We start from the raw sequence: 22,438 nt of genomic DNA, 5'->3' as shown, positions 1-22,438 counted from the left end.
CCCTCCTCCTTCTTTTGCTCCAGGTTTTCACCTGGGGAGGGGTGACCACCTCTCTTCTCTCCCCCGCCCCTATTTCCCGGCTGTTTCTTTGCCCCCAGACAGTAGCCACAGGGCTGGGTGGACCGTCTCCCTCCCACCTGGGATCTTCGACCACCTGCCGCCCCCTCGGGGCCCCCCCTTCCCTCCGCCTCCTCCCTCGGGGCTCAGAGAAGATAGTTCTCCTGTGGAAAGAGGGAGATTGAGCACCTACTCTGTTCACCGTGCCAGGCCTGCACCTGCCATCCGTGGGGACAGACAGCCTGTCTGTGTTCCTAGGGCCCAGAGGAGGGTGTGGGGCGGCGTTAGTGCTCAACAGTGGGGGCGGGGGGGGGGGCGGGGACAGGCGAGCCGTCCCTGCAGAGCAGATGGGATGTCGGACACAAAACCTGATTCTCTGTCAGCATGAAAATCTAGAAGCCCCAGCGTCGCGGGCCAACGTGAGGGCTGTGAGGACCAGCTGAGGCCGCGGGGAAGCCGCAAATACATTTAAGGTGAAAGAGTGCTCTTAACTCTGACTCTGGTGAGAGTCGGATTGTAAAGGAAAATTGGCTGCAGCCTTCTGGCCGGCCGCAGTCACGGCCAAGTGTAGATTTGCCTGCCTGCGTCCTGGCCAGCCTGGGGTGGGTGGGGGCAAAGCGTCTGCTGCCACGACTCAGAGCTTCTCCCTCTGCTGCAGGCAGCTCAAAACTCCCAAAACGTAACAAAAATGAGAGTCTGCAACCTGTTTTCCTGGGAAGGTCTCTGGGTTTAATATCATACAAGGAGAAAGCGCTACAATACTTCACCGAAGAATTACATCCTTGTGGAAGAACTTGATCCTAAGGGTTTTGAGAGCATCTTTCAAAACATGGGGACAGGGTCACGGAGGCCTTATTAGTGGCATGGCAAAGCCATTAAGATGCAGAATAGCCATCGCCTTCCAAGAGACTTAGAGCAAAAGGAGGGGAGATCCAGTTGTGTGCACGCATGTGCACACGTGTGTATGCTTATATGTATGTGTGCAGGTGTGTGTGTGGGGGTGTGTTTACATGTCTGTTTTATGTGCATATGCATGTTTCTACGTATGTGTATGTACATGCATGTCCAGGAATCATGTACCGTGGTGGACAAGACCAAACACTCAATTTTAACTGGACATTTTTGAAAATTCTCTCTGCCCCCCAAGTCCTTACATCAGGATCTCTCACAGACCCTGTTCTTCCCCCATTTTATAATTATCACTTTACACTGCACTGAGAGGCTGTCACTTTTTTAGATCTAATTCCTCTGGTCCATGAACCGCGTGAGGGCAGGGCTGTGTCTGCCCAGCGTGATGGGGCCTGGCACACAGCACAGGCCACGTGGGCCAAGAGAAGACATCGTTGAAACACCAGGGGCCCAGTCTGCACTGACGGTGTCCCCTGGGCTGACTGGGTCTCTGCCTGTCCTGAGGCAGGCTTTTTCTCTGCAGGTCCAGTGGGATTCTCCTCCCCTTCAATTCTTTGGGAATAAACCTCCAAGGCGTTTGCAATTCAAAACCACACGTGGTGACTTTCCTCCAAGTTTCAAGTTTATTCGAAATTAGGTAAATACCTTCTCCTTGGGGGAGATTCTGCCAGAATCCTGCATTTCATCCAGCCTTTCCTAAGGGCAGATCCAGCCCTCCGAGCGAGGTCCCTGGGCGAACACAATGGCCAGGCACCGTACGTTATTTAATGTCGGCGTCACTTTAAACGAACCTTTTACCATCTGTTCCGTCCTTTAGGAACGAATGCAAAAGAGTGTAATTCTCAGTGGCGTCATAAAAGTGAGATGGGTGATGGAAATGCCCGCCTCCACTCTTTATTCACGGTCCTTCCGGACGCTGCTGTGATGTTTTTCTCATTTTCCAGACACAAATCAAGGGGAAACTGCTCTCCCCTGATCTGGTGAATTCATTTGCACAGTATTTCTTCTTAATACGGTAAACTGTGGGAGAATTCAGGGCATCCTGTGCGTATTTCCGAAGGCGCCGCCAAACGGCACCTGGAGAATTAAGGGAACGCGGCTCCACGGTCAGGATGTAATGAGATTTCTTTGCAAAAAATAAAATCTTGAAATGTGTAGCGGGTTCTTTTCATTCGTTTCATGACTAACTTCCCTGTGAAGGACGGGCAGCCTGGCCCGGAGAGGGCGGGGTGGGGAAGCACACTGGGTGGGCCGGATGTGTCCCCCGTGCCCCCAATCTCTGCAGGGCCGCTCGGGCTCCACGCCCCGCTCAGTCCAGGCAGAAAGCGGGCGGTGCCCCGGCCCAGGGGTCCGTGGGGGACGTCCGGCCCGCCCATTCTCAGTGGTCTTGCTCAGGGCGGACAAGGACCAGGAGAACCGGACGTGACGGTAGGAGAGGGAGGAGGGCGGAGCTGGGGAAGCCGGAGTGAAGGCGCCCGTCACGCGGACAGTGCGTGCGCGTGCGTGTGCGTGCGTGTGTGCGTGTGCGCGCGTGGCTTCTCTCGGAGGCTCCCGTCGGCCCCCAAGCAGCGCACGTCACGCTGACCTCCATGATACCTGTGGGATGAAAGCGTCGCCTCCTTCGGACCACCGGTTCCTGATATTTTCTCTTCCCCGTCCTGTCGCGAAGGAGGTAAGAGGCCGCTATCGCCGATGGGGCGGCTGGGGTCGCTGCCCCCACGCTCGTGCCCTGGGGAGGTCGACGCTGGTGTGTTAACAGTAAATGGTGGTTTAGGAAAGGTGTCTTCTATTGGACCGAATTTTCTCGGAAGTGGCGTTTTCTGGGGGATGGCTTGTTCTTATGATCCAGGTTCAGCTGGAAAGGATGTTCATTATCAAATCTCTGTGGAGCCTCCGTGGAGACCGTCCTGTGATGATTATTGTGCTACAGAAATAAGTTGCCTGAGAAAAAGCCACCCTTAGTTTCTGAGATAAATCCCACTTTGGCGTGTAGGGGGAGGAAAAGTAAATTTCTCTCTCTCCTTCTGAGTTCCTGGCTGAGACCCCCATAATAAACGATTAACAAGAGAACAAGCAGCAGAAGTTTATTAACATGAGTGCGTCATGTATACGTGGGGGACCCAGGGAAAAATGAGTAGCTCCCCAAGATGGCTGAGAATTCAAGTCTAAGAGGAAAAGGGGAGGGGAATGTAGGCCTCTCAGGGGAGAGGAAGTGACTTGTAGGAAAGATGATGGACCCTTGGAGGAGGGATGGGAGGTGTGGTCGTGTGGCAGGTCGGCCTGGGTGTGCTTGTCTCTTCTAGCCCCCCTCCCAAGACTAGAGGCAATAATCTTTCTCAGGTGATAACCCCACACTGGGGGGAGGGGATCTGTGGCACCTGAGCCTCTTTGAGTCTCTGTCTCCAGGCGGATGAGGGAGCTCAGAGAAAACCCCTCCTGCACCTGCTGTTTCTCAAGGTCCTGCAGCTGAAAACAGTCACTACACCCAGCGGCATACTTGGGGGTGGCGTCTCGCTAACCTTCATCCCCGCCTTTGACGCTCCCCCAAGCAGTTTCGCAGCCTAGCAGCTGGGCTGGCCGGTTGCTCCATCTCACTGAACCTGTCTCTCAGTTCAGTTAGCAGTAGTCTCATTTCAGGAGGCAGGGTTGCAGGATGGCTCTGCAGGATGCAAACAGTCAGGTGTATAATATGAGGCATTTCCATGGAAGGAAAAGAAAAACAAAGTTAATGGTTGGAACTGGCTCTAAACCTGTTTCTGAGTCCTGGGGCAGCCAGTCGAGAAGATTTCTGGTCGGTGATCTCACAGCACCTTCTGCAGTCTGGTTGCCTCTGATGAGGTCATTGCATGTTCCAGGGGACTTTCTGAATGTCGGCATGGCAACAGGCAGGCAGGCTGTCGGTACATGAGCTGTTTCGGGGGCTTCTCTGAAGTTCATACCCAGTCATCCAGCCTTAGTTTGCAGGGCTTTGGGGAAAGGGCAGTTTTGTTCTTAGTGATTCCAAGTCAGAAAGGCAGGAGAAGGGGCTTCCCTGGTGGTCCAGTGGTTAAGACTCGGCGCTTTCACTGCCAAGGGTGTGGGTTCGATCCCTGGTCGGGAGCCAAGATCTTGCAACTGTGAGGCGTGACCAAAAAAGGGGGGGGATGGGGGATGGGGGGCGGGCAGGAGAACATTGAAACGTTGGTTTGGAGAAACGCGGCCAGATATTTGAGGAAACTAGAAGAACGCGGATCCAGCCCAGTTACAGGTAGAAAATAAAACCTCAAAGACAACAAACAGGACTAGAATCTCAAGGCACAGCTTTCTACCAAAACCTAATTTTTCTCTCTACAGTCACCCACATTCCTACCAGAGGTAATCACGGTAAGACCGACTTGTTTGCAAAATAAATCTGGTCTCATTTAACGTGGCCTGACCGTTTACAAAAGTAGCAGAAACAGTGAGGACCATACAGGCTCTTTGGATGTTTGCTCTGCTGGAGCTTCTAACAAGGACTCACTCTCAGGTCGCACCTGAGCCCTCCCGTTTGGATGTGATGATGGCGGCCCTAGTGCAGGTTGAACCCCACCTGCTGGTATTTCTGTTCCAACCGTAACATCTCCGTCTCTGTGTGGGATTGGTTTGCAGTTACCTTACTTTGTGCCCTCAGGAGGAGAATGGGATCCAAGGAGGATTTGTAAAACCAGGGGGATTGCTTTTTCTCTTGTGTCCTCTGCTCTGGAAAACTTTCAAACACCTCCTAGGTAAGCTCACCTGACCCTGGAGCTCTTTGCGGAGGAATTTCCTAAAGAAATAGTGGTCTCTTCACGTTTGCTCTTCTTTCTAGCTGAGTTTGAAATTTTATATTTTCTCAAAAAGTAAACAGTTTCGTCAAGATTTTCGACTTGGCTAACATAAAATATAAAGAATAAAATGTTCTTTTAAGTCTTATTTTTTTCTCTTAAATTTGCCAAAGGCATGTCTATTTTCTTGTGGATTTTTCTCCGAAGTACAGCTCTTGAATCTATTTATCACTTCTTCCAGTTTTTCTGTTTTCAGATTTAGAAATTTCTGCATTCGTCTTAATCAGTTACTTGGGTGTTTGCCGCATCCTGCTTTGTCATTCCTTTCCTTCTGGAGCCAAATGCTCAGTTCATTCACTGTAATTCTACTTTAATGATGAAAACATTTGAAGTTAAGGGTTTGCTTTGATTCAATCTCTGGCCAAATTCCTTGGGTTTCACTGTGTAATCGTCTCCTTGTCATTACTATTTTTAAATCACCTCTAAATGTAGTTTTGATTCCTTAACCTGTGGTTACTTCAGAATGTTTTCCAAAATGTCTCTTTAAAATTATCATTAAATTTTAATTGCATTATTCTAATAAAATGTCCTGGTCAGTTTTGCTTTGTGCAGTTTTTTGAGGTTTTCATTGTGGTCCATTTTATTATAAAATGTTGCCATGGTCCCCTGGGCTTTGATTTTTAAAAGTTGTATTTTCTAAAGGTGTATTCAGAGTTTTATGCTAATCTTAATTTGACCCCATCAGTTATTCCTTTCACATCCTTGTGGCATATTTACAGTTTCCCACTTTCGGACAAGTCTTTCACGGTGTCTGTGATTATTAACTGCCCCTTATGTGACAAGAGTCTTTGCTTCATCTGAATGAACGACGTACGTCTTTGTTTAATTCTGCTGGTGTCCTTTCTGTTTCCCAAAGACGTATGTTTGTCTAATGATCTGGTCAGAAGTGACATGTTGTTTCTGTGTAGCCCCGCCCCCCCCACATAAAACACAGAATCGTGCATTTTTCTCTGTTCTGTCCGTTTCTTCCCCCAACTCTCAGGCTTTGCTAACTTACTTTGGATTTGGGACCCAGATAAGCATTATTAAATTGTTTTTTCAACAATATACAGTTTCTGTTATAAAAATAAAAAATAAACTTTTATGCTTGTACTCAGCTCCATAAAACCACGTTGACAACAATTTTCAGAGTTAAGTTTCTGTGTCTAAATACTGGTTGTGGGCCGTTTCTGTCGCAGCCCCCGTTCTTGAGATCCTTGCTGTGACCCACCTCTCAGGGCCTCTGTCAAAGGAGGAAGAACATAGGACATTTTCTGCGTCTTTGCACATCCAGAAATGTCTGTTCCCTCCTACACGGATGACAGCTCGGGGGCACAAGTGTATTGGGCGCCGACCTTTTTCCCTCAGACCTCCGTGGAGTGTGCTGTTCCCTTGCCCTCATCTTTGTCGAGGTTTGATATGCTGGGTGTTTGCACTGGGTCCTCAGCCACTTCAGACCGTCACTTGCAGGCTCTCCCGTCGGTGTCATTGGCTCTGCCATGCTCGCTGCACACCCTTTCCTCTTGGAATATTGTGTCCTGTCCTCCCCTGTCACCTGGTGGGCCACTGGACGTGCAGCGGTGGCTCTCAGTAAACCCCTGGCCTCTGCCTGCCCTTCTGGTCCCCAGAGTGGACGAAGCATTGGCTGTGGCCCCAGATGCACCTGGGAGAGGCTACGTGTGTGGCTGGCAGGTGGGATGAACGTGGCCCTGCTCACACTGCAGCCTGACCCTCCCCTCCATCTGCTCCTCCTTCCAGATCCGGTCCGACAAAGACAGCGACATCCCCATCCGCTACAGCATCACGGGCGTGGGCGCCGACCAGCCCCCGGTGGAGGTCTTCAGCATCGACTCCATGTCTGGCCGGATGTATGTCACACGGCCCATGGACCGGGAGGAGCGAGCCTCCTACCATGTGAGTGTCCATGGCCTCAGGCCCCTGAGCGGGGGGGGAGGGCAAACCCAAGTCTGTATCAGAAAAGCCCAGGGGCGTGCAGGGCACCACCCCAGAGTGTCTATTTCATGGGGCTGGGTGGGCCAGGAATTTGCACTTGTAACACGTTCCCAGGTGATGCTGGGAGGGTCTGGAACACACTGGGGGAGCGACTGGTGGAACTGGCTCCACCTGGAAGACGTGGCTCCGCATGACCTGTCAGGAGCTCTGATGGTCGGGGGGAGGTCGAGAGGCGGCTGTGCCACCCCCGGCCTCCCTGATTGCCCTTCTGTTCCCGCCTCTCTGAGAGCAGAAAGGCAGCTCTGAGGCCAGCACTGCTGTTTCCATCTCAGAGCTGCGCGTGGAGAGGGAGGAAGGAGGAGAAAGCGGAGACTTCGGGGTTCAGCTGAGAGGGACTGTCCACCCCTTTCCTCCTTGGCCTCACAGCCTGGTGGCCCGTGGGAGTGGCCCTGGAGCAAGGTGGAAGCCTCAGCTCTCATGCCCTCCGCCCTGGTGCCAGGCCCCTCTCCGGGCTCTGCCTCCTTGTTTGCAGGATGAGGGTCTGCACCTGCGGGGTCACACGGGCTGGAGCCCCGCCCCCAGCAGGTGAGACCTGGGCACTTAACCTCTCTGGCCTCAGTGCTCTCTCCTGCGAAGGGGGCGGACGGCCAGGCTGCATCAGCGTGTCGTTGCGAGGACTCATGGGTGACCACACGTGAGGCATTTAGGACGGAGCCCAGCCCCTGGTAAGGCTGCCTTTGGGGTTATCGTCAAGACATCGGAACTCCCAGTTCCTGGATTGTAATTTACAAACAAAGACCTTCACGTGAGAGGATGGACTTCACAGCCTCCTGCCCGTGTCGTCCTACTGACCGGCTCTGAGCTCACTCGGCTTCAGCCCGAGCTGCTAAGTGCGGCCAGACTCTGCTGCTCCTCGTGTTTGCTGGTTATTTGTTTCGGGCTAATTGTCCACCTCCTGGACCAGAAGGAAGGCTCCATGCGGGCAGGGAGCCGTCAGGCTTGTCCACACCACATCCCCTGGCCAGAGACCAGAGCCCAGCCCTTGGGGGACGCTCACAGCCCATTCTCAGAAGGGAGGGAGTGGGTGGGAGGAGGTTGATTCTGTCACTGGCAACAGTGGCCTCCCCTGAGGGACTCCTGATGTCCCGTCAGAAGCAGGTGCACCTGTGGGAGCCCACCGTGGGGGGCGAGCAGCCCCCTCTGAGCCACGAGGGTTTCCTCTCTCAGTCGATTACTTCCCTATGTTCAGGACGGCTACAGAATTTCCGGGTCCGACGCAGAATGAAACGGGGGCCCCTCCGAGCTTACTAAGGATTTTAAGACAGTGACGGCAGAGCATTAAACCACACGCAGGCCCTTCTGAACACCGGGCCCATGTGACTGTGCGGGTCACGCAAGGCCATGAGGCTCGTGGCCCCCTTTGAGGTGGGATCGACAGGAAGGCCGAAGCTTGAGGACCCCACCTTGTGGTTGTCTGGGCCTCTGGGGCCCCATCTGCGCCTCGGTGCAAACGGCCCAGAGCTACACCCAGGGTTACGTCCATTCCTGAGGACCCCGGGCACCCCGAGAGCTGCTCAATGCCGAGGGCACCACATGCCTCCCTGAGCCCCCTTCCGCACCCCCCAGACCCGCTGCTGGGAAGGCAGGAGCCAGGTCCAGGGAAAGGAGACCCGACTGGCAGTGGTCTGGGGTCTCCAGAGTTCCCGGCCCACCGTTAGCCGCCACGGTGGGTGCACAGAACCAGCCAGACAGTCCAGCCAACACGTGTTCAGCCAGCCTCGCGGCAGGACACACACCAACTCAACATGACTGTTGGTGCCCCACGGGGGCTGTGTGCTGCCACCACAGTGCTCATGGCACGGCTCAAGGTCAAGGTCAGCTCCCCTCGCCTGCCAGCGAGTCCGTGCTGACTGAGAGACCGAGGGGGAGAGCCGGAGGCAGACAGGCCCCCAGTTCCTTGCGGCTGTTGGCCAGGGGCCACTCCCGCCTCCTGACGGCACCACAAGTCTCTGACTCTCCCGCCTGCCGCTGGCCAGGAAAAGTGCTCTGATTTTAGAGGCCACAAGGCTACCTCTGTCCACCCAGACAGTCTCCCTGCCACTATGGCCAGTCCCACTACATGACTGCCCTGATCATGGGCTGAGCCCCGTTGCCCTCCCTCCTGGGACCATTGCCCCACATCCTTGCGGCCCTTTTAGAATCCTCTGTTCCCCCGACCCCACTTCCACCGGCACCTTTGGCTGTGGAGTGGGTGGGATGACCTCTCCCACCTGAGAGGGAGCTGGTAAACTGTGGACCCGGGTCACCATGAGACGACCGCGTGGAGGCCCACAAACGTGAGACAGACGAGCTGTCACTGCCCTGCAAGATGACTCCCCAGAAGGTTCTCTCAGGACTCCGTAAGAGGGCTTGCTATTGGGTTCTCCCACATACCGTCACCTTGGGCAAGTTCGCTAATCTTCCTGAGCCTCCATTTCCCTGGCTCTAAAATAGGGATCGGACAGCACCCAGCTCACGGGGTCTTGTGGGCCGTGAGGGAAGGCAGTGCGTGTAGAGTTCTGGGGGCACCCCCAGCCCGAGCCCGGGCACAGCGAGAGCCAGAGGCTGGTGGTGATGGAAGACAGTCTCCAGAGTCCACGTGAGGCCACTTCCAGGGCCCACATAGAATGTTCCGGGTCCCGTGCCCCAGGAAGAAACCAGTGGCTCACGATTAAGACACGAAGAGCGAGCACCTGGAAGGGGAGAGAACAGGGTCCCGCACGCGGTCCGCAGGCACCCACAGCGCATCACGGGAAATTCGCTTGGTGTGCGATGCTCAGATTTGCAAGTCGCAGGACCTTTCTTGTCTCCACCACCAAGACAGACTCCCGTCCCCCAACTGGCAGCTGTGTGCACAGCCTTAGAGATGGACGGGGCTGGGGGGCTCTTGGAGATTTCCAGCGGACACTGTGGAATGTTATTTGAACTTGGGGGCGGTGGGCGAGGAGAACCGCACCAGCCGCTTTCTGTCGTTGGCTCCACTCGGGCTGTTCCTGCTGCTGAAGATAGCGGCCCAAGCAGCAGTGTCACTTAAGTTAGAAAATAACTTTAATTGTAGCTCAGAACTACCCTTTTTAAAAGTCTTCTCAACCTTTGGCTCAGTGCCTTATTGCCTGGCTGCACTTGACAAGATGAAGGATGGCCTGGTGGCCCGCGGGAAGGACTTCCACAGCAGGGCAGGTGCACACCGGGGCTCCCGGAACTGGGGACTGACGGCGGGTGGTTGGTGGAAACAGCCGCACAGCATCCTGAGACGTTTAAACACGATTCTTCAAGCCAGTCTGCAAGGGGGCAGCCACACCACTGAGCGGGCTGCAGGTCCTGGGAATCAGCGCTCATTTGTCCCCTTCTGATGAATCAGATCTTCTGGTCTGTGAGGCCAGCCTGGAGCTCCCCGCTAAACACGCTGTTTCAAGGGTAAACTTCCACCCAGGGCTTCCGGGCTGGGGCTGGCGTGCTGCACGGAGCACGAGGCCCCTCCTGCAGGCAAGGATGGGCACTGCTGCCTCTCCCCTGAGGCCGGCAGAGCGCAGGGTGCAGGGCACCGAGGCGGTGGCGTGGACGACTGTGGGTGGAGCCCCCGCTCAGAGGCCCCTCCCCCCGGAGGCCTGGAGCACAGGCTCTTCTGGGCACCCTGGGCTTGGCGCTGTCTTGGTGTAAAGACCCTGAGGTCCGGTGTGTCCGGCTTGGAGGGTAACGTGATTTCCACAGAAAGATGGGGTCCAGGACATGGCTGTGTGACAGTCACAGCTCTGGCCTGGAGAGACCCCAGGCAGGTCCCTTCCACTCTCCAAGACTTGGTTTTCCCGTCTAAATCCCAGGTTCCTAGTGGTCCCACTCCAGCCCCCGCGGCTGCCTGCAGGGCTCAGCCAACTCTGCGTGCCCCACCGAGGCCTCCACACTTGCTGTCCTCTTGGCCCCTTGTCCAGGGCTCAGGTCCAGCGTCATCTCCTCTGAGAGGCCTGCCTGGCCTCCTCCCCACCCCAGCGGGTCGCTGTGGTCACACGCGTTCTGTATTGCTTCCTTTCCTTCTCAGGGCCCGTCTCCCTTCTACACGAGAAGCCCCAGGGCAGCCCCCTGTTTCACTGAGCCATAGTCTAGGGTGCAGCCCAGTGCCTGGCACAGATGGGCCCTCGATAGATATTGACTGAGGGAATGAATTAATGAGTGAATGAATGAATAAAAGAAAAAAATCCAAAAGTGAAGGGGTGACTCTGAGCAGCCCCTCTGGACCGAGCAGCCCCTCTGGACCCTCCAGCCCGAGTTGAGGGTATCTTCCCTTTGTACCTTGAAGTCGTTCCCAGATGGAGTTCCCTGGAGCCCCTTCCCCAGCAGAGTGGGGGGCTTCCACCCCAGGGCCCCTGGACCCGTTTCCTCTTTGCTGCCCCAAGAACAGATAAGCCGGGGTGTGAATGGGCAGCAGGGTGGCCTCACAGTGGACGCCCAAGTTCAAGGCCCCCATGTGTCTCCCTCACAGGCCTGACCTCTCAGCAGCAGGAGTCTAAGCCCTGGTTGGCACAAGTGGCCTTTCTGTAGCTACTCTAGGTGGACTTGAACCCTCATGGTCAATGGTGTGGGGATGGTCTGAGTGGGTCCTGGGTGGGCATTGGCGTGGGCCCTCGCGTCAGTTTCAAGCTCGCGTGGGACACCCGGTTTTGCCCTCTCAGGACCCTTCCCCATTTCCACAGAGAGCCAAGGCTCATGACGTGTCCCTGGGCTGCCCCTTGCGGGGCCCGGAGCTGTTATGTCACCACCGTCCCAGTGCTGTGGGTCCAAGGAACCTGCTTTTGGCTGTTCTGAGGTGGCCGGTCAGGTGTGTCCCCGCTGGGCGGCCGCCGGCCCTGATGGCGTTTGCTGCCTTCCAGCTCCGAGCGCACGCTGTGGACATGAATGGCAACAAGGTGGAGAACCCCATCGACCTGTACATCTACGTGATTGACATGAACGACAACCGCCCCGAGTTCCTCCGCCAGCTGTGCAACGGCTCCGTGGATGAAGGCGCCAAGCCAGGTGAGCCCCGGGCCCCGAGGGCGGGCAGGGGCCCCACTCTTGGGGAGGGCCACGCGGCCCCTGCCGCCGTTGTGGCACCGTGGGACTCATCGCTGATGCGTTTATTTTAGCGGGTGTTTACGAGTACCTACTGCGTGCACTAGGGAGCGGGGTCCCTGCTCCACAGACCTCACGGTCCAGAGGGGGCACAGACAGAGAGCAAGAGCAGGGAATGAAGCTATTGCAGTGATGATGAGGCTCAGAAGGAAACCCATGGGGCACTGAGTCATGGGGGTGGCTGTAGATCAGGGAAGGTCCCTCTGCGGAGGCGCCCTGTGGGCCAAGAGCTGATGCGTGATAAGGAACAGCACTGAGAGAAGGGCCAGGAGGGAACCTAGGGGTGGAAAGAGCATATGCAAAGGTCCTGGGGCAGGTCAGAGAGGAGGCCGGCCACCTGAGGCCTCCTGGGCACACTTGGGGTTTGATTCCAAGCACAACAGGAAGCCCGTGAGAGGGCCGACTCCCCAGCCCGAGGAGGTGAGCCGAGTGCCTGAGGCCTTGGTTCCTCTCAGAGCTGACCCAGAGCCTGTCTTCCCATGGGCCCCTGTCCAGCATAAATGATAACGACCACTTTGTAGCATCTGGCCTCTGGGCGACATAATGGCCAAGAAGTGGGCACCCCCCTCTCCCATTATACTCAAGGCCTGGGGAGGTGGAGGAAGCAGCCCCGGCCCCTTGGTGTGGATGTGGGGGGAAGCCCCAGCCGATGCTGGGACCCCCGCTCAGGGACCTGCAGCATCAGCTGGGAACACGTTACAAATGCATCGCTTGTGGCTGCACCTGCTGATTCAGACTCTGCAGATGGGGCCCCGGGGCCAGCAGCCGAGCTCCCAGGTGATTCTGCACTTGCTGACCTTTGAGAAGCACAACCCCGCTGTCTCCTGATTGGGGACGGGGTTGTCCTTGGGACAACTGCTCAGCTCGGGTCGAGTGGGGAGCTGAGTCAAGCACCACTGCTGAGGTCCCTGCTGGGGCTGCCGGAAGTTACAGCTAAAATATAGGACTCGGGTAACATCTGAACTTCAGAGAAACAAGGGATCATTTCTATGCAGGAGTATCGGGAACATACTTAGCGTAAAGGGTAACGCTTGTTGACCTGAACGTTAGATGTAACCGGGTGTCCTGCATCTTAGAGGCTGCCCCTCCCTGGCTCCCCGGTGGGCACCCATCCTGGGAAAACTTCCCAGCCCTGGGGAAGGTCTGCGATGCCGGGAAACCTGAGGCCAGCTTCCCGGGCCTCTGAGGAGGGGTCAGTGGGCGTCCGGCTTGTGGGGAGGTGGGGCACGCGAAACAAACATTTATCAACCCTTCTCCGCTGGAGGCGACTGTCCTAGCTCCGTCTCGGGGCTGCTGCTGCAACAAGGTGGATTGCGTTTATGATTGATTGTCTCTCAGAATTGGGACGCTTGGGCCAGGCTGGTGTCAGCAAAGGGAACAGGATATGACATTATTTCTGCAGGAACCCTGGGCAGCTGGGCCCTGCAGGCCTCTGAGGGGCAGGGGCAGGTGGTGGGTGGCCATATTAGCTACAAGCAGCCAAAGGAAACAGATGAGGGCTGCCAACAGCCAGCTCTTTAAGGATCAGTGTGGGGAATGAGTGTCAGGCTTGGGGAAGGGGCTTTCTTGTTAACAGAAGCGGTGGGTGCTCTCTCCCCAAGACCCAGGACACTCTGTAAAGCTGCCTGGATGTCACAAATCAAGCGTCCCGCATCTTATTTTCAAACAGATCGATAGAGACAGTTTTCCCAAATGCGTAACTGCCTTGACTCATTAGGGTAACAAAAGCAGCAAAGTACTCTGTCTCCCCCCCTCGAAGTCCTGATAGGAGCATCCTCGGATAGCCGGGGGTGGCCTGGGCAGGCTGAGGGCTGGTGTTGTCCCTGACTGGCCCTTGATTCCCCAGACACTTTGAGCCCCTCTGGGACCTTTTGCACTGAATGTTGGCTGACTTTCAAAGCCCCTGGGGGCCCCCAGCTCCACCTCTGTTCCCGGAACAACCCTCAGAGGGGAACGGTGACGCTGCCTCTGTGCAAAGCCAGGGATGGAGCTGCACGGTGCCCTGTTGGACCCGGCTTGATGCCCTCGCTCACCCTGACGTCCAGACAAAGCGGGCACCGCATCCTCGAGGCAGGAGACTCCCGGGGACTTGGAAATAGTCTCTCCAGTTTCTTCCCTTACACCAGTAAATTACAATAATGGAAGGGTCTTACACAGTGCCTTTGTGGGATAAGGAAAAACTACCGCCAGAAGTTAGTCATTATTTTCTGGAATGATAGGCTAATGAAGGGTTTCAGATGCACGTTCTAATGGAAAACAAATGGGAATGTGTGCTCAGTATTGACTCAGCTGGATAGGAACCTTCTAAGGTTTGGGAAGTTCACACGGGGACATCAGCAGGCCAACTGGGGCTGGATCCCAGGCCGATCCCACATCACCCCACGTCCTTCTCCCAGCCCCAGGCCCCTCAGTTTTATGAAATCCTCTCTGGCTTTGCTGGGTTGAATGGGCTCACACACAACTGTGGCTCCTACAACTGAGAAGCTAAATTTCTCCTTGTATTTAATAGAAATAGCCACGTGTGGGTAGTGGCTGTCGTGTTGGGTCCCCACCCAGACGGGGCCCCCTGAAGCTGGTGGTCACAGCAGCAGTCCCTCCCCCCGCCAGGAGCATCTGTCCCCTCCTGGTCATTGTCCCAAATCCTGGATGGAACTGGCCAGGGGCCACCAAGCCCCTTGGAGACTCCATGCAATGCTCCAGATGAGAGCAGAAAGGGAAACATATCCGCTGACCCCCCTTTTAATGTCTCACCACAGGAGCTTTGCTCAGGAGGGTGCCCCGCCGCTTGCTCCCTGTGTACACGTCACCCCTGCCTTTCCAAACTCTGCCATTTCTGCAGAGCCCGCCTTGACACCCACCCTGTACTGTCCCCCGAATCTGCCTTGCCCACCCTCTTGAGGCGACCATCCCACACCCCCGGCCAAACGCTGCATCTGCAGGGGCGACAGTGTTTTGCACACAGGACAAGGACGTTCGCTGTTTCCATGCACTCCCTCTGTCATGATGGGAGGGTAACTGATGTGCATCCCTGTGTAGCAAAACGGGTCTTAAGTAAGCAGTCGTTTCCACCAAGGCCTCTCTCCCTGGCTTTGAAATTGACTCTGAGCTCATAAGTTCAGATTCATAATAATTTATAAGAATTATCTCTGTAATAGGGATGTTTTCCATAAAGAAATGGAGTTTCATTGATTTCAAGTTCACCAGAAAGTGGAACCAAAATTAGGGTTCCCAAGAAGAAGGGTCCCACTGAAATGAGACGTGAAGAGGCTCAAGAGGATTGTGGCCTGGTGCCCACTGGGGCCTGGGGTCCACAGAGGTATCTCAGGCCCCTGGGTGGGCAGGAAGCAGGAGGGCCAGGCTTTGTACAGACTTGAGCCAGCTCCCCAGGTATCGCCACTCCATGGACTCCTAGATGCACTTCCCGTGGGGTCTCATTGGAAGAAATGTCTTTTTAAGAAATCTTTTTATTTTGACATAATTGTGGATACACACGCAGTTCTAAGAAATGGTACAGAGATACCCCGTAGATCCTTCACCCAGTTTATCCCGGTGGTAACATCTTGCAGAGCTGCCGTGCAGGGTCACACCAGGATGTGACACTGGTGTAAGCCCTGGCCCTCACTCAGACTTCAGCAGTCTTGCCTGCATGCGTGTGTGTGTGTGTGTGTGTGTGTGTGTTGTGTGTCAGTGTCCGTCCATGTGCATGCGGTTTTATCACGTGTGCTGATTCGCGTGACCTCCGCGGTCAAGACGCTAACGGTTCTGTCACAAGGACCCTCAAGCTGCCCTTTCAGAGCCACAGCCACCTCCCCGCCCACCCGCCATCCCTGACCCTTGCAATCATTGATCTCCTTTGTCTCTATGATTTTGTCATTTTAAGACTTTCATATAAATGGAATCATAATGGTATGTTAACCTTTGGAGACTGGCTTTTTTCACTGAGCATCATTCTCTGGATATTCATCCAAGTTGTGTATGTCCAAAGTTCATTTCTTTTCATTGCTGAGAAGTCTGCGGTGTGGATGCATTGCCCTTGTTCACCCTTTGAAGGGCATTTGGGTTGTTCCCAGTTTGGGGCCATAGTAAGCCTCCAAGATCTTTCATTCCCATACAGACTTCTGCGTGAACGTAAGTTTTCATTTCTCTGGGACAGATGCCCAAGAACGCAGTCACTGGGTGGCACAGGGAACAGGGTTCAGCTCTGCAGGGGACGGCCACGCCCTTTTCTGGAGTGACGGTACCATCTTCTGTCCCACCACATGAGTGGCCCGGCTCCTCCGCATCCTCGTCAGCATTTGGTGGTGTCGTGTTGTTTTGGCTGTTCAGAGGGGTGTGTAGTGATATCTCATGGTGGTTTTCATTTCTGCTTCCCTGATGGCTAACGATCTTGGAGATCTCACCCTGTGTTTGTTTGCCATCCGCACATCCTCCTCGATGAGATGTCTCTTCATGTCTTTTGTCCATTTTCTAATTAGTTTGCTTTTTTAATCACTGAGTTTTGAGAATTCTTTACTTATTTGAGATACAAGCCCTTTGTCAGATACGTAGTTTTCAGATATTTTCTCCCCTCTGGGACTTGTGTTTCCATTCTCTTCATGGCATCCTTTGGGAGCAAGAGTTTTTCATTTTGATGAAGTCCAATTTTTCACTTTCCTTCGATGGCTTGGGCTTGAGTATTGAGAACTCTTCCCGGGCCCTGGGTCCTGAAGATGCTGTAGGCTTTGTTCTAAAGGTTTTATGGTTTCACATTTTACATTTCTTCCATGGTCCGTCCCAAGTTCATTTCTGTGTAATTTTTACATAAGGCGTGAGACTTCACGTCTGGATCATTTCTTTCCGTATGGATGCCCAGGTGTTCCTGCACCGTTTGTTGGAACGGCTTTCATTGAGTTGCTTTTGTACTTTTATCAAAAATCAGTTGGGCCTATTTGTGGGTTTGTTCCTGGGTTCTCTGCTTCTATCCATTGATCTGCGTGTCTGTCCCTCTGCTAGCCCCACACTGCCTGGGTGACTGCGGCTCCATGGGAAGCCTTGACGTGGGGCGGAGTCGAAGGCTGTTGGGATGGCGTGTTAAGTGTTCAGACCCTGGCTGTCGCCTGTGTCCTCCCCAGGTGGGACTGTGCACTTGGCAGGTGGCGTCCCGTGGCACTCAGCCACCCTTCTCAGAATCCAGGCGGCCGGCCATCACGTGGCCAGCGTGCGGCGTGGCGGGGCCTCTGCCGGCTACTCCCCCTGTCTCATCGTTAAATGGAAGCAATGTTAGCTTCCACCTCCTGGAGTCAGCTGAGGGCGCCCACCTGAGGCTCCCCGACGCCTGTGCTGTCATTAATCGTGTTGTTACTATTAGTGGGTATTAACTTATTAATCTTGTTAAACGTTCTTACTCAAAATATTAGTTCATTTTCCAACTCCAGCAAGTACCTTGTCAGGTTGAACCTCAGGCTGAACTATAAGACTCACTTAAAACCAGCTGTCCTTTAGGTTACGTGCCAGCGTCCCTCGGGCCACCCTGCTGGGCTCCCTGGTGGCCAGGCTAGACTCAGACGTGCGTTCTTCTGAATCATCACAAGCTCCCCATCGGCCACGTCTGAACAGTGGCAGTTTTCCAGTCTGGGCTGGGCTCCGGTTCCCAGAGCTGATGGGGAGGATGGGGCGCGGGTGCTTCTCAGGGATTGGCCCGCTCCTGGGAAGTGTCTGGGAGGCGGGAGTTAGGATGCTCAGGAGAGAGGAGGGGGAGGGGCTGGCCTAGGGTGAGGCCACAGCCAGGCCTTGGCCAGCCAGCACCCAGCAGCGGAGGGCGTCCCCAGAGGAGAAGGCGGGGCCCCAAGGGGCAGGGGGAGCCCATCCAGGCGCCGGCTTCCCCATCAGGTGCCCACTCACCCCGGACCTGAGTCCTGTTCCCAGAGCTGCATCCAGGGACGGCATTGCGGGGTGGATGCTGAGATCCTGGGAGGCCTTCCCCTAGGGCGGTTTTCTTCATCAGAAGCAAGAGCCCTCCTGCCCCTTGGGGTGACCCTCCGGGGTGCAAGCACATCTTTAAAAGGCTGAGTTATGAGTGAAATAAGTCAGAAAGAGAAAAACAAATACTGTATACTAGCATATATATATGGAATCTAAAAAAAAAAATGGTTCTGAAGAACCTAGAGGCAGGACAAGAATAAAGATGCAGGCGTAGAGAATGGACTTGAGGACGTGGGGAGGGGGAAGGGTAAGCTGGGACAAAGTGAGAGAGTGGCATGGACATATATACACTACCAAATGTAAAATAGATAGCTAGTGGGAAGCAGCCACATAGCACAGGGAGATCAGCTCGGTGCTTTGTGACCACCTAGAGGGGTGGGATAGGGAGGGTGGGAGGGAGACGCAAGAGGGAGGGGAATGGGGATATATGTATACATATAGCTGATTCACTTTGTTATACAGCAGAAACTAATACACCATTGTAAAGCAATTATACTCCAATAAAGATGTTAAAAATAAATGAATAAAATAAAATAAAAGGCTGTGTTCTCCTTGGAGAAGAGGAAACAACAGATTAAAAACAGCAGCTGTGGGGGCTTCCCTGGTGGTGCAGTGGTTAAGAATCCACCTGCCAATGCAGGGGACACAGGTTCGAGCCCTGGTCTGGGAAGGTCCCACATGCCATGGAGCAACTAAGCCCCAACTACTGAGCCTGAGCTCTAGAGCCCGCAAGCCACAACTACGGAAGCCCACATGCCTAGAGCTTGTGCTCCGCAACAAGAGAAGCCACCGCGATGAGAAGCCCATACACCACAACGAAGAGTAGCCCCCGCTCACCATAACTAAAGAAAGCCCGTGCACAGCAACGAAGACCCAACGCAGCCAAATAAATAAATAAATAAATTTTAAAATAATAAAAAATAAATTAAAACAGCAGCTGGGCTCCCTGACCTGAAGCTTGTGAGCCCTGACTGCCTTGTCCGCCTGCTCTTCCTGAGCTCCTAAACCTGGCTCGGGGCAGTGGGGAGGCCCCACATCTCTGCAGGAGGCCTTGGGCTCCCCCTGCAAGGGGCACACCTTCCACTGAAGCTTTGATTATGCAGCCGTCGCAGAAACACAGCACTGACTGAGGGCCTCCAGGTGCTGGGTACTGTCCTCAGGCCTCCTGATGGGATAACCTACTGAAACCTGACAGTCCTGTGATACAAGCACTTTGGAGATGAGGGAACGAAGGCACAGAACAGGTAAGTAAGGACACAGCCAGTGGCAGGTGTTACCAAACCAAACTCGGGTCCGCTCACCCGCATGGTACAGACAATCTACTGACACGAGTTTGTGGTGAAGGAGAGTGCAGGTGTTTACTGAAACGGCTCCAAACAAGGAAAATGGGTGGCCTGTGCGCAGAAACCCCAAACTCCCCAAAGGGTTTTAGCAGAGCATTTTTAAAGGCCAGATAAGGGAGTTGGCGGTCCCAGGGTACGTGATCAGCTTGTGCAAAATTCTCTGATTGGTTAATGGTGAGGTAATGGGGTGGGGTCACAGGGGTTCACATTATCAGTCCTCAGGCTCCAGGAGGCCTGTGGGCTACGTGCTCATAACTGGAGCCCCCTTCCCTCTGCAGCAGCCGTGGGTCCACGCCCTTTCCAACAGGCTTCTCCAGCTGGAAATGGGATTCGTGGTGTCACCTCCTGCCCAGAGGCAGCCTGACCAGTCTCATGGCATCTCTCAGGCCTCCCAAGTGTGTTGACTATTTTTTAACAAAAGGGCTCTAGTTGGAACTTCTGCTTTCCCTAACCCCTTGTAACTGTGTGAGGACCTATATTATAAATTTTGAAATTAATGTTGCTTTAAAATATTAAATAGCAGAGAAATCTACATGCTGCAAATGAAGTCAAAGAAACCTTCATCTATATAATGCAGTTTTTGCTTAAATAGATTATTAGTGGGGCCCGTTTATTTATTTATTTTGTTTCTGTGCCGGCGGAGTCCCCCGAGATTAATGCCACGGACTAATGCACAGATGACGCCAGATACTTGAAAGTCATCTGCATATTAAGAATTTAAATCTTTAGCCTCAGTGATCTGAGCAGAAAGCCAATTATGGAGCTGAATTAGTTTTCAAATTAAACTGCAATTTAAGGTTTGTGAAATTAATCCTTTAAGGCGCATGGCAGCATTTGTACATGAACTCAGAAGAGCCAAGAGTTTGCCTTCTCCCCCTTTTCCTGCTGGCGCGATTTATGAAGAAATGTCCGGAGTCTCGGGCAGCAGACAGCATGCCCTCTTAGAGGAAAATACAGAGCGATGTTCAGTTTCGTTAAGAAAAATGCAGGCCTCTCTACTAGGGGGAGAGGCCCAACGAGGCCTCCAGAGAAAGCCCTAGAAGGATGATATTCTCCCCGTTCTCATGGCCCAGATGATGGGGGTAAGACTTAACTCTCCGGTTACTACCGATGCTGCTGCAGTGAGTGGTTCCTGGCAGAGCGCTCAGCCAGGTAACGCGGCTGAATCGCTCCCTCCCTCCCTCCCGTGGGCAGCCCAGGTGTGCCATGGCATTGGGGCTGCTGGGCGCTCACGGCTGCCTGTGAACCAGACCCACCCCCACTGGAGAAGGCGAGAGGATCAGGGGACCTTGATGCCAGGGTCACGCTTTCCCAGACACACGGGGGCTGGCCCTGCTCACGACCCGAGAGGTGGTGTGGCCACTGAACACTTGCTGGAGGGTTCAGGAAGGAGCACCCTCAAGTGTAAGGGGGAGACTGAGACACAGGAGACGGGCAAGGGGGGCAGAAGCAGGGTGCCGCCAGGGCAAGGCCTGGCCCCCAGGTCAGCAGGCGTTGCCGAGTGCCCAGACAGTGAGTGGAGGCCACCTCCCCCAGGCAGCCCTCCAGGTCTCAAAAAGGAGTTCCTTCTGCCTCCGCCCCATTCTCTTCTTCTAGGAAGGAAGTGAAAATCACGGAGCCCTTGCTCAGTTCCAGGGCCCTGCACACTTATTATTTCATCTGGGTTTGTTTCCATGGCAACCCTGCCCATTGGCCTTTGGGCTCAGAGCACTTGGGCGTGCATGGGTCACCTGATCACGGAGTGGTGGCCATGGACCAGCCAGGTTTCCAGAATCTTTTTTGAAAGAAACCAAATTGTGATTAAGGCTGAAAAAAAAGTCCCATCAGTTGCCTTATTTCTTTAAGTAACATTTTACCTTCTGATAATCAAGTGATAATCTTTGGAGGAAACTTGAGAGATACAGAGAAAATCACAAAGAAAAACATCACAATCTCCCATCTTGCCTGCCACGCAGAGATTGCCATGAGCACATTTGTCAAAGATCTCTCTGGTCTTCTCTCCCTGCACGAACCTGTTGTTATATTAAAGAACACAGTTTAGAAACTGGATTGTTTTCCGTTTTGCTGTATATCGTGAACATTTCAAGCGTCACGAAATATTCCGGCTTTAAACAGTTCCGTCATGGGAACACAATTTATTCAGCCAACACCCAGTTGTCAGACGTTTGGCATCACGTACTAATTGATTATGCTCCTTGTTTATCTGCACCGCTAGATGTGAGCTTCGCAGGTCAGGGACTTTTTTTTTTTTTTTGAGACCATTGTTGATCCACATGTGCTTGTGCAACAAAAGACAGAAAGAGTCCCTCATCCAGTTTTTCCAACAGTAATGTGGAAATAAATGAAGACCAGCCGATGGGAACCAGCAGAGGCTGTGTGTTCAGAGCAGGGGGGTCACCAGCCACCATCACAGTCAGAGACTCGAAGGCGGGCAGAGGACCGGGGAGCTTCATGGTAGAGAAGGGGGCTCAGGTGTGCCTTGGTGGGGGCTGGTAGTGGGGGCCTAGAACGGGACGTCCCATGTGAATATCTGGGGGTGTGCTTCAGCTTTTCTGGCCGATTATTTTTAATCTGCATCTGATGACTCTGTTATCGGAATCTCCCCTGGTCTGGTCCTGGTCAGTTCTTTCTCTCTGTTTTCAGTCAGGTTTTGTCTTCTTGTGTACCTGGTTCATTATGTACTGTGCCTTGTGTGTGAAAAATTGTAGAGGTGACTTGAAGGTAAGATGTTACCTTTGTCTATGAAGGATATGCTTTCACTCCTGACAGGGGAGTCTGGTAACCTCAGATATCATAGCCTAAGTCACCTTAATAGAGCTGTGTGTCCGTCGGCTAGGACGGTTCCTTTCCTGTTCACCCTCACTCCAGGCGCACTGCCCTTCTGGGTCCAACCCAAAGACTCGAGCGTTTTTCAGGCTCCACCCTCATATGGCGAGCCCTAAGCTCAATGTTTTTACCCCCATTCCCATCAGTCTGTTGAAAGCTCCATGTAGCTCTTCAGCTGTCAGAAGCCGATTTGGAATCAGCAAACGTCTTTTTTTTTTTTTTTTTTTTTTACTTGGCTGTGCCAAGTCTTAGTTGCGGCATGTGGGATCTTCGTGGCCGCGTGCAGGATCTTTAGTTGCGGCATGCGGGATCTTAGTTCCCCAACCAGTGATCAAACCCAGGCCCCCTGCATTGGGAGCACGGAATCTTAACCACTGTACCACCAAGGAAGTCCCTGGAATCAGCAAATGTCTTGAGAGGAAA

The 22,438-nt window shown here is 53.9% G+C and overlaps 1 protein-coding gene across 1 annotated transcript in view; it reads left to right on the top strand.

The window, feature by feature from the left end:
* Nucleotides 1-22,438, top strand: part of CDH4 (cadherin 4) — a gene marked incomplete at its 5' end in the record, with an annotated part of 560,697 nt that overhangs the window by 480,329 nt on the left and 57,930 nt on the right. The window contains 2 exons of the mRNA XM_082644614.1: nucleotides 6,546-6,701; nucleotides 11,645-11,789. Coding sequence (XP_082500740.1) covers nucleotides 6,546-6,701; nucleotides 11,645-11,789 — 301 coding nt within the window. The remainder of the gene's footprint in view (nucleotides 1-6,545; nucleotides 6,702-11,644; nucleotides 11,790-22,438) is intronic.

This window comes from Mesoplodon mirus, assembly GCF_964341445.2.
Source record: "Mesoplodon mirus genome assembly, chromosome: 15".
Lineage (NCBI taxonomy): Eukaryota > Metazoa > Chordata > Mammalia > Artiodactyla > Ziphiidae > Mesoplodon > Mesoplodon mirus.
Note: the sequence above shows the minus strand (reverse complement) of the source record. Positions and strands in the feature narration are given on the sequence as shown.